This window comes from Aegilops tauschii, chromosome 4, assembly GCF_002575655.3.
Source record: "Aegilops tauschii subsp. strangulata cultivar AL8/78 chromosome 4, Aet v6.0, whole genome shotgun sequence".
In the NCBI taxonomy this organism is placed as follows: domain Eukaryota; kingdom Viridiplantae; phylum Streptophyta; class Magnoliopsida; order Poales; family Poaceae; genus Aegilops; species Aegilops tauschii.
The window spans coordinates 2058370-2070070 of NC_053038.3; the positions used below are offsets into that span (position 1 = coordinate 2058370).

Here is an 11701-nt window from a genome sequence, read left to right on the forward strand (position 1 = left end):
CAAATTTCGTGTCCATGGCATTCTGTCCAGCACATCGTGCGCGTTACTGCGGCAAGGTCAGGCCGTGCCTCCGGGAGATGCAGAGGGCAGGAGGATTCGATGCATGGAAGGCATCGGGGTGGCTGATCAAACAGGTCATGCCAGCCCTTTGTTTTTTCACTATAGTTGTTCCTTTGTTTGCTCTAAATTAATATGCAGACTACATAAGCATTAAGCATTCTCTTTTTTGCGGGGACCATAGCATTAAGCATCCTCTCTGAGCACAAACTCCGTTTTCTTTTAGAGTGCTGCAGTATGATCTTTTCACTTAATTTCGTTAGTGATTGCGTTTGATGCAAAGAGGGATTTGATTTTACAAGTGGATGAACAATGCTACATGATTAAGAGCATCTCCAGCCGCGCCCCCAACAGGCCCCCCAAAGCGACTTTTTCGCGCCGGCGCCCAAAAAAGGCCCCAGTCGCGCCCCCAAGATGCCGAAATCAATCGGCTCAGCCCGTTTTTGGACCCGGCGTTCCCAGGCCGAACCCAGCACACTGGGGGGCACTCGGGGGCTCCGGCGGTAGGAAAAGCCGTGTCGGGGCCACACTGTCAGCGAAAAGTCGACAGATTCGCCCCCCTCCCCACGCCCCCCGCCACCTTGCCGGTCCCGGCGCCGCCCCACCTCCCACCGTCGCTAGATAGGCCGTTCCCCGCCGGAGAAGAGAGAGGGTTTCGCCGCTCCACCACCTTCCTGGGCCTGTTTTTCGTCGCTCCGGCCGCGCTTGGCGGGATACCGGTTGCTGTGCGCCCGCCCCACCCGCCAGGTGTTCGGCGATTTGCCTGCTCGGCCATGGACTCGGACGACGACGAGGCGCTCGCGGCGCTGCTGGAGGACGAAGCCGATACCGATGTCCAGGACCAAGAGCATCTCATGGTACTCGCTTCCCTGGCCGGCTTGCTCGCAAGCAATGCAAAGCCGCGGCGAGGTGGCTCGGCGCCGTGGCGGCTGAAAGCAAAGAACCGTCATTGACTAGAAGGCTATTGCATGCTCTACTCCGACTACTTCGCCGACGCTCCACTGCATGGCGACAAAGTATTTCGGCGCCATTATCGGATGAGCCGGAAGCTTTTCCTCAGAATTTTGAATTCCATCCGGGAGTTCAACATCTACTTCAAGTGCAAGAAGGACTGCACCGACACACTTGGATTCACCTCAATCCAGAATTGCACGACAACTATGAGGATGCTTGCATATGGAGCTCCTGGTGATTTACTTGATGACTATGGGCGCATGGCCAAGTCCACGACCATTGAGTGTTTCTACAAGTTCTGCAGGGTAGTGGTGGCAGTGTTTGGACTGCAATACTTGCGATCACCCAATGCTGAAGACACTGCTCGGATTCTAGCACAGAATACAGCAACATGATTTCCTCGGATGCTTGGAAGCATCGATTATATCCAATGCAAATGGAAAAACTGTCCATTTGCTTGGCAGGGGCTGTACAAAGGCGCCAAAGGTGGTCGCAATGTGGTACTTGAGGCAGTGGCCACACAGGACCTCTGGATTTGGCACTCATTCTTTGGTATGCTAGGAACTCAATGACTTCAGCGTACTGCAGTGCTCTCCTGTCTTTGCCAAGCTGGTTGAAGGTCATACTCCTCCGGTGAACTTCGAGGTCAATGGACGGCACTATAACAAGGGATACTACCTAGCAGATGGCATCTATCCGAGATGGCCTACATTTCTGAAGACTATCTCAAACCCTGTGCCGGGAGGCAAGAATTCCCACTTTGCGAAGGTTCAGGAGGCTTGCAGGAAGGATGTCGAGCGGGCATTTGGTGTGCTCGAATCTCGATTTGTTGTTGTCCGGTACCCCACTCAGACCTGGTCGAAAGATCAAATGAGGGAGATCATGACTTGCTATGTTATCTTGCATAACATGATCATTGAAAGCGAGCAGGAAGAGCCAGTGTTTGACACTGAACCATATTACAGGTAGGGTCCTCTTGCTCAAATTGATCACCAGCTACCGGCAACCTGGACTGCCTTCATCAACATGCATCAGGAAATCTGAGACCCACAGGTGCATCAACAACTGCAGCAGGTTCAGGTGGAGCACTTATGGAGGCTCAAGGGCAACGCCTAGCTCGACGTGTGATGAAATATGAGTTTTTATTTGTTAAACTATATGATTTGTATTGAACTATTTGGTTTTTATTTATTTTCTATGATGAACTATGTGATAAAAAGTAGCTCAAAACGTTGAAGCACGGCAAATATGGGCCGATTTGCGCCGATGGTGGGCCTTTTTGCGCCGAAAGTGGGCTGGATAGCGGGCAAAAGTGCGCGAAAGTTGGGCCGATATCGGCGCCTGGGGGCGACCTAGGGGCAGCGGCTGGGAACCCATTCGCCCCCAAGCCGATTTTTGCGCCGGTTGGTCCCAAGGCGGTGATTTTTCGAGCCACCTGGGGGGGGGGGGTGGGGCAACGGCTCGAGATGCTCTAAGTTACTTCACGAGGAAAACTCTAATCACACCTCACAATAGCCGGTAGATCACATGGTGCATGCGACACTTCACAGAAAAAAATTGTGTTCACTTTCCACCAGCTCCGACAGAATAATATTGCACTTTACACAGATCCCGTAAAAACACGCACTGAAATATGTGCACATAGAACTTTTATTTGAATTCATTTTCTATTGTTTTCCCAACTTAGGAGGATGGAGATAATAACTCAGCACTCATTGTGTCATCTTTCCTGGGTATCATATGTTCACACAATAAATACTAAGAACAAGGCTAGGCGGGCGATGCCACACGCTAGAGAGATCACTCTTGTGACCTACATACATAAAGAAACAATATCCCCGCCATATAAATTCAGTTGCACTTGTTGTAGGCTAGTAAGAGATGCCTGAGTTCAAAAAATTGTCCGACCAAGTCAACGTATAAATATGATTAACCTGCACTTGTGGGTGTAGGCTAGTAAGAGATGTGACGCGCGGGCACTTGTCGGTGTAGGTTCAGGGACAAGTTTAAGGAATCCAGTAGCCAAGTCTTGCCAAATACGATCAGATCTTGCCACTGACGACTTTAATCTTTAGCAAAAGCCAAAAGACAAAGAAGATGTCATCAATCATGACCAATGGAGGGAATATTTATTTACCACCAGCACGCAAAGGCACAGCAGCATCAAAAGACACAATGCCCTCCACGTTCCCTTGAGAGCCTGGCCTTCATTAGAGAGCGACCTGGTGCTTCCATTCCTATCTTTGGAATTTCCTAGACATAATAACAATACTCACCACCCGGAGCGGACGAGGAAGCAAAACCAGTGCATGCATGAGTCTCTCCGGTGCTGTGGGATGGTGGGACGAGTGGCAGCTGCGCATCCTCGTCCTCGCCAGCCTCTTCATGCAGTACCTCCTCTACCTCTGTGTATGGCTGCGTAGATCTCCTTCCATGTCTAGGATGAGAGTGCTGGTGTGGATCGTTTACATAGGCAGCGATGCCGTGGCGATCTACGCCCTCGCAACCCTCTTCAACCGCCAGAAGCAGACATTGGATGGGGGGAGCACCGCCCTGGAGGTTCTATGGGCGCCTGTCCTCCTCATCCACCTCGGCGGCCAGCCATTCATAAGTGCCTACAGCCTCGAAGACAATGAGCTATGGAAACGGCATACCATAACCCTGGTGTCTCAGGTCACGGTTGCCTTGTACGTCTTCTGCAAGTGGTGGTCTGGCGAGAAGAGGTTGCTGGCAGCAGGGGTCTTACTCTTTCTATTTGGCATCCTCAAATTCGCCCAGAAGCCATGGGCCCTCAGGACCGCCAGCTTTAACAGCATGCCGGCTTCGCTTGAAGTGGAACATAAAGGGCGGACATATTCGCTTGAAGAATATGTACAAGATGCAAAGAAATGTCTACTGGACACGGAGATGTCCGGGGGAAGGTATGGGCTTAGATCACTAAGCAATTATATGTTTGTTGATCGGTCTGTTCCATACTCTCTTCGGATTAAAGTCCTGTCAGGATTTATGCATAGTAAATATGAGTATGAATACAAAGAGTTGCGGTCTAGGCTTGGAGATACATTCAGTATGCTGTACACCAGAGTACAATCCTTTGGCACTATATATGGGTCCGGCTTCATGTTTTTTCTTCCATTCCTGGCCTTATCTTCTATAGTGCTTTTGGCCACGAGCCGCAAGGATGGCCACGAGGAGAAGGACATCACGGTGACATACATCCTATTCTGTTTCACCGCCATGCTGGAGTTCCTGCTTCCCTGCATGGTTTTGTCCTACATGATTTTGGCCCAGTGCATTTCATCTTTCAGTGCGGGGTTCCTTATGAAGCATTTTGAAGGGTGGCACGACATGGTATCTCAGTGCAACATCATGTCCTTCTGTGTTCGCAAGAAGAAGCCCACATTCTTGATGAAGCTTGCTGCCTTCAACTTTCTAAGGGAGTTTGTCAACCAACATTGGTTTATTAAAAAAGAAGCTAGAGCCTACCAAATCACGGGGGTGGTTCGCCAGCACGTGGAAGATGGCTGGAAGAATTACATATGTGGCGCCGAAAGTTACAGGAAATTCAATGAGCTTCGAGGCCAGTGGGCTCTAAGAAGACACAAGCAAATAGGGTGGAGCTTGAAGATGAATTTCGACAAGAGCGTCCTCCTCTGGCACATTGCCACGGACCTCTGCTTTTACCACCCCAACACATCCCATCAATGTCGTCAACAAGCAGAAGCCACATTGCGCAGCAGGGAGATATCCAACTATATGATCTACCTGCTTCTCATCCGTCCTGAGATGCTAATGCTCGGCAGCAGATCTGATCTCTTCACCATGGCCAGCAACCAAATTGGCAAGGACATGACAGAAGAAATTCTTGCAGGGGAGATTCTTAGCATGCCCTCATCTTCGGATAATATGATTTCTGACGCACGTAGGCTTGCCCAAGAACTGATGGTGCTGGATAGTGAGGAAGATAGGTGGATAGTGATCCAAGGTGTGTGGGTGGAGATGCTCTGCTATTCCGCCAGCAGGTGCAGGGGCTACCTACACGCCAAGAGCCTGGGTGATGGCGGGGAGTGTCTCACCACTATCTGGCTCCTCTTGGCGGTGATGGGGATGGAGACCTTGGCGGACAGGAATCACAGGCCAAAGTTTCAGGACGAAGAAGAGAAAGTAGAAGAAATAGAATTAGAAGAAGCACTTCCCGTCCACAAGAAGGATGAGAAGAAGAATCACATACTTCCTACCTGTTCCCAAGGCAGAGCCGGTCACCCCGCTCACGACGACCGCCTAGTCTAAGAGACAGGCTTGTGGAAATCACCGACACCAAGTGTGTTTCGCTTACCCATATCATCATTCATGTTACTTCCTTTGCATCAACCATTTCATGATTTGCTTTATTTGATTAGGTATGTTTTAACTATTTGTTGCTTCTCTTGCCACTCCCTGGCCAGCGCCAGCCCTGGGGAAGCCATTCCTCGACAGATGTTGTTGGTGCTACCGGTGGAAGATTTGTGTTGATTGCTTACTGTCGCGTGTTTGACTGTCTGTGCAGCCCTCTAGTGCTCCTGTTCTTGAGCTGAATAAAAGCCATGTTACAGCGTGTTGTCAGTGTGTAAGATTGGATTTGGCGTGAGACAGTCATTTGAACATTTTATTACCCTGTTGATGTGCTGCTGCTACCCAGAGTTTCTGATCTTTAATTTTTTTCGAGTGGAAGATTGTTCTTGCTTGTACGTGATCTTCTTATTTTCACCAGAATAAAAGCCATTCAATGTATGTTTGTTCCTTATATATTATCACTGTTTTCCTTGTACAGTCTGGGCGATTATCTTGTTGATTGGCGGCCAAACTCAGTGTTGGTTTTCTTCTTTAATCTATGCCTGTGATTTCTGCTGCAGTGCAGCCTAGTGCTGCTCCTGCTGCATATATCTCATTTAGCGTTTCAGCATAAATCAATAAAAAAAGAACAATAAAAGAACTAGTTATTCTACAAAAGAACTAGTATTGTGAGATTTACATATATCAGAATCAGGAGCATTCATTCATTGAAATATAGCAGAATTGCAAGCCCAATGATTTATACAGAGAGGCTAGCATTTGCTAGGATGTTGTTTTTTAAGAGCATAGGGTTACACAGTGATAAAGATCCAGCAATAGTCTGGTTCTTGCAAGCTACACAGATGTTCAGGATTACTTGCAATCTGGTTTTTGCAAGCTACAAAGATGCCCAGAATTACTACATATCTAGTAGTACAAATGTTGAAAACAGATTATGAAGCAGTCCAGACACACATGATGAACATTGAAGCATTCCCTCTCCCATGCTGCTCAGGATCATCAACCAAACTCAATTTGCACCTACAAAACAACGGAAACGTTTCTTTCCGTCTAGAAAAGCAGAGGGGCCTAACCTACAGGTTGATCTTTCCTAAGCATCAAACAAATGTTGAGAACCAAATCAGCAAATAAACTTCCTAAGCATTAATTTTTGTTGCGAATCAGGAGCATTCAGCCATTCACCATTTTTCTGTATTAGCACAAGGATTCACAAGTAGATGAACAGAGGATAGACTGGCTTATCTGCCGATGGGATTTGTTGGCTCATGATCGCCCCGTGGACGCCGTCGCCACGGGGAGCTCCGTCGCCTGGTGGATGCCATCCTCGCCGGCAGCAGAGAAAGTGGCCAGTAGGAAGCAGCCGAGACGAAGTGGCCGGGAGCTGCATCGCCTGGTGGAAGCCGCTGCCGTTGGGAGGGAGGGAGGGGCGAGGAAGGTCAGCCGCCGGAGTCATAGATCGAGGCCGCCGCCATGGTTGGTCGTTGGGCGGCCGCCACCACAGTTCCCGCTTGAGATGAGTACGGGAGTGGGGATATGGTTGGCTCGAGAGGTGGGGTTAGTAGGACGCTAAAGCTATTTGGAGGCCCAATTTATAGCATGCTAATCCTTCGTACGTGAAAATGGCCTTCGTTGGTTGGGACGCGCGTAGCACCGCTATAGCGTGCTATTTAAATCTTGTCTCATGCATCATAACAGAGCATTGGATGATGACAATTGCCAAGGTCGGAGATGATATAACTCTGAGTATTTGATCAACCGGTCCGGGAACATGGGAGTAGAACGGAAAATGTGTCGTGTCTTGCCCCAAAAGGAATACCAAGAGAAGTTCAACATTGGCAGTTTGGCACACCTTGGCTTGCCTACATACAGTCAGTCCCCAGAGCGAGTTTAGCATTTCCTCCTCCTCCGCCTCTCCATCGGTTGGGTGAATGCTCGAGTTCAATTGGCCCCGAAAACGTGGTGTCACATTATCACGCACTGATAAACTCCTTTCATCATGGACAGAGTTGAAATTTCAGTTTCCTCACCGGCGAACAGTACTTCGAACAGGGTTGATGGACCAGCAGTGCGTCCCCATGGACACAACCAATGTCCATTATATGCGTGCAAAACATGCATGCACTGAGACAACTCCAAAAAATATATTATGTCGAGTACGCCAAGCTAAATATGATTAACGTACCACACGTGGATGTGGACCTTATGGCCTCTGCACAAGGTCTCTTGCACATGCCATGCCGGTTTTTATTATTTAAGCACAAACATGAATACTTCTCTTGGCTGTTGAAGGAAGCGACCTATAAATTGTGATGGAGGCAGTTCAACTAGTCTACAAGCGGCATTCAACGATACAGTTACAGGACGATGTATCGGAATTCTTCAAAACCTAAAACTGACCTGACGATGTAGCTTCTTTACTTCCAGTTTAGTTACAACTTCCTTCTCTCTTCCTCTTCTATGATTGATACATGTACACAGTAACAAACCAATGTGGGTTCGGAATCTGTCCGGTAACTAACAAACCCAACGCATCCCCCAGTTTCCTTGCGCTGGTCACCATGTCAACACATAATTTCAGGAGGTAGAACAACCTATAACAAACCATATGTAATTCTAGGCTACGTCTTCCTTTACATTGACGCATGAAAGAAATGAACCCCTGAACCGATATAAGCAGCAGCAGGTTCTATATGTAATTCTAGTACATGCAGTTTATTCCAGCAGCTAAATAGCTTATATATTCACACAGCCCAACTCAATGAGTAGTCGTCGTTAGAGGGATGGTGTGAGAGACCAACGACATTGCTTGAATCTTGATGGGGCAATGCATATCCTCCTCACATTATATTTATTTTTCTATCCACACAAGAAAAATTAAGGTCAAACTACCCGGAGCAATTCCAAACAATAGGTAGTGTTACTAAGCAGTGGAAGAAATTAACCAACGAAATTTAGTCTTACCCCATCAAAAAAGAAAGAACAAAGTTTAGTCCTCAGAAACAATGGAAGGCACATCAATATTAATAAGTTTGTTCTGGGAAGCAATGAACATATTGTGTGGTCTGATTAAAAGATGGGTCGTGTTCACTTGCTCGGTTCATTGTTACAAGTTCAGCTACAAAAACTGACTATCAACACTGACTGACATTGCACAAGAAACGGCAGCAGATTTGCGGCCCACCGGCAAAATATATTCAGATTCAGCCAGCTCTAGTATACAACTAAAACTCAGGTTCGATCATCGACCAGGGAAGCGCCAGTTGGCGCCCACCTGGCGTACACCGGTCAACCTGGCCGACTTCATCAACTCCGTTGTGCTACACGTCAGCAAGGGCCCAAATCGCTTTGCCTGCTTGTTTGAATTTGATTACAGATTCAGTTGTAGAGTCTGGTTACATGTCTATCTGAGTTTTGTTTGAGTGCTACTATTGTCGATCAGTGAAAAAAGGTTCCAGAACCCTGAAAAAGGACCAAAGAAATAAAGTGACAAAAGCCCCCCTGGTTGTGCCCTGTTTTTGCTCTGTTTCATTTTCAGAACCCGAATTCTTGCTGGCTCAAGATGTTAATCAAGGGTAAGTAATGCTAGCTTTCAGTTCATAGTTACGTGAAATATGCTAACTCAAGGCCTCCTTAATTTTCTACGTAGCTCTAAAGTTATGGTACAAGAAACACCTCTTTCTTGACTGCCAGTTGGCAAAAAAATTATGGCGGACTGTTCACATAGCTTTTAATATTACTCCTCCGAACACTATCAACACGTTATTTGCGACGTGGCTTGATGGGATAGATTCCGAAACAGCAAGACACATTCGTGTAGGAGTATGTGCTTTATTATGGGCAGTATGGAACTGCAAAAATTATTTGTTTTTAACAGAACAACAAATACACATTTTTTGCGGCTTATCTTCTGAGCCACTGCGTTGATCTATATGTGGTCGCTACTCACTGCAACGGAGGCCAGAGAGCGTTTGGTTACTAGATTTATTCGATGGGAGATGGTAGCTCGGACTATTTTCAACCGGTTTGGATGGCGGTCATGTAATAGGATAGGCAATTAGTTTTCCTATCTTTTTTTTGCCAGCCGGTTGTGGCTTTACTTTTACTCTTCTACTTTTGTTGAGCATTTTTGGTTCGTTTGTTTGAGACCTCAAGACCTGTGTTGAACTTATTTGCTTATTAATAAATATGGTCGTAAGCATCGTTCTGATGCAGAGGCCAGGGATCTCCCCCTTTTTGAAAAAAAATATGCAGTTCTGTTCTGGGCTCTGTCTATGCATATGTTCCAACAAGCAAAGTGACACCAATCATTCTGTCATACAATCACAGCTCAACCTGGAGTCAGAATTGGTAGTACAAAAAGGTTCTTTCTTTATTGATCGAATGATAGACCATCTTCAGTAGTACATGCAGTTAAATAACTTATATACATACAGGCCAAATTAAATAACCACTGCTAGTACTAGGAACCAAAGAATACCGGGAGGGATACAAAACAGGGAGCAAGCTACTAGTGCTATGTATCCACTAGTCCAGACTAATCTTGCTGCACGTCAAGTTGTGTGAGCAGCACTGTAGCTGTATGTAGCTAGCGGGAAGTTAACCTGTCACTCCTTCCTCTGCAAGAGTCAAGGCAGGGTCATTGGTCATGATGACTCCTGCCAAGCAAAACGAAATGGTGGCAATGCATATTCAGGCTCTAGCATATGTACCGCTGAACTACCAAGATGGAATAGAATCAACATCAAGAGATTCAGAAAACAGATTAACTATATATATATATTACCTGGGGGTTGAAGTTTCTCATCTTGTTGTTCCTCCATGTACTGTATGTAGCTAGCAGCAGGAAATTAACAATGCTCTTGCCTCCTTAATTTGCTACCACTCCTTCCTCGTCTTCAGATCCTGATTCAAAACTCCTGCCAAGCAAAACCAAACAGTGGGAGGTGCACATTCAGGCTCCAGCATGTACCAGTGAACTACTAAGATGAGATGGAATCAACGATAGGAGATTAAGAAAACAGATTAGCTACATATAATGGAAGAGCAATGAGTTAACAATATATATTACCTGTGGGTCGATGTTTGTCACCATGCTGTACGGCTCGCTTGTGTAAAATAGGTGCCATTTCTTTTCAATATGTTCACCATCATCATCTGCATAAGAAAGAACAAAGTTTAGTCCTCAGACACAATGGAAGGCACATCAATATAAATAAGTTTGTTCTGGGAAGCAATGAACATATTGTGTGGTCTGATTAAAGTTTAGCCCACCTGGCGTACGTCGGTCAACCTGGCCGACTTCATCAACTCCGTTCTGCTACAAGTAAGTGAGGACCCAATTCGCTTTGCCTGCTTGTCTGAATTTGATTACAGATTCAGTTGTAGAATCTGGTTACATGTCTATCTAAGTTTTGTTTGAGTGCTACTGTTGTCAATCAGTGTGAAGTTTCAGAACAAAACGTACGAAAGATATAAAAGTGACAAAGCCCCCTGGTTGTGCAAGTGGAAACCAGGAAGGGCTACTTGTGTACTGCCGTGTTTTTGCTCTCTTTCATTTTCAGAACCCGAATTCTTGCTCGCTGAAGATGTTAATCAAGGGTGAGTAATGCTAGCTTTCAGTTCATAGTTACGTGAAATATGCTACCTCTAAAGTCACGGTACAAGAAATAAACTGACGACTACAATTTATGGGCTCTGTCGATGCATATGTTCCAACAAACAAATTGACACCAATCATTCTGTCATACAGTCACAGCTCAACCTGGGAGTCAGAATTGGTTCTTTCTTTACTGATGGACCATCTTCAGTAGTACATGCAGTTAATGTCCCCAGCAGGTATCTATAGCTAACTTATATACATACATACAGGCCAAATTAAATAACCACTGCTAGTACTAGGAACCAAAGAAAACTGGGAGGGATACAAAACAGGGAGCAAGCTACTAGACTAATCTTGCTGCACGTCAAGTTGTGTGAGCAGCACTGTATGTGTATGTAGCTAGCGGGAAGTTAACAATGGAATGTTGCTGCCTCCTTAACTTGTCACTCCTTCCTCTCCAAGAGTCAAGGCTGTCTTCTACATCCTCGACGTCTTCACACTCTTTTTCAGACCATGACCACTCCTGCCAAGCAAAACGAAATGGTGGCAAGTGCATATTCAGGCTCTAGCATATGTACCGCTGAACTACTAAGATGGAATGGAATCAAAGATAGGAGATTAAGAAAACAGATTAGCTGCACATAATGGAAGAGCAGTGAGTTAACAATATATATTACCTGTGGGTGGATGTTTGTCACCATGATGTACGGCTCGCTTGTGTAAAATAGGTGCCATTTCTTTTCAATATGTTCACCAGGA

General features: G+C 46.2%; 2 protein-coding genes and 1 long non-coding RNA gene across 3 annotated transcripts; 2 read left to right on the top strand and 1 right to left on the bottom strand.

Annotated features, from left to right (window-relative positions):
* Positions 1-830: 830 nt before the first annotated feature.
* LOC141021436 (uncharacterized) lies at positions 831-1980 on the top strand. Its single transcript, XM_073497296.1, has 2 exons — positions 831-914; positions 1573-1980. Exons 1-2 carry the CDS (start codon positions 831-833, stop codon positions 1978-1980), a joined length of 492 nt encoding a protein of 163 aa, XP_073353397.1.
* Positions 1981-3277: 1297 nt separating this feature from the next.
* LOC120962357 (uncharacterized) lies at positions 3278-5765 on the top strand. Its single transcript, XM_040386142.3, has 2 exons — positions 3278-5332; positions 5457-5765. The coding sequence occupies exon 1, from the start codon at positions 3325-3327 to the stop codon at positions 5299-5301; it is 1977 nt and encodes a 658-aa protein (XP_040242076.1). The 5' UTR covers positions 3278-3324; the 3' UTR covers positions 5302-5332; positions 5457-5765.
* Positions 5766-9874: 4109 nt separating this feature from the next.
* On the bottom strand, positions 9875-10506 carry LOC109786395 (uncharacterized). The gene is made up of 3 exons (XR_002238306.4): positions 10412-10506; positions 10127-10259; positions 9875-9998 (listed from the first exon to the last, which is right to left on the bottom strand). It is a non-coding gene; the product is annotated as an uncharacterized lncRNA (long non-coding RNA).
* Positions 10507-11701: the final 1195 nt, after the last annotated feature.

Excerpts from the sequence above, each read along its gene's own strand:
- LOC141021436 (XM_073497296.1), top strand. The coding sequence starts at position 831 with ATGGACTCGGACGACGACGAGGCGCTCGCGGCGCTGCTGGAGGACGAA. Across the intron at positions 915-1,572 it reads AGGACCAAGAGCATCTCATG|GAACTCAATGACTTCAGCGT; the intron begins GTACTCGCTTCC and ends TTGGTATGCTAG.
- LOC120962357 (XM_040386142.3), top strand. The coding sequence starts at position 3,325 with ATGAGTCTCTCCGGTGCTGTGGGATGGTGGGACGAGTGGCAGCTGCGC.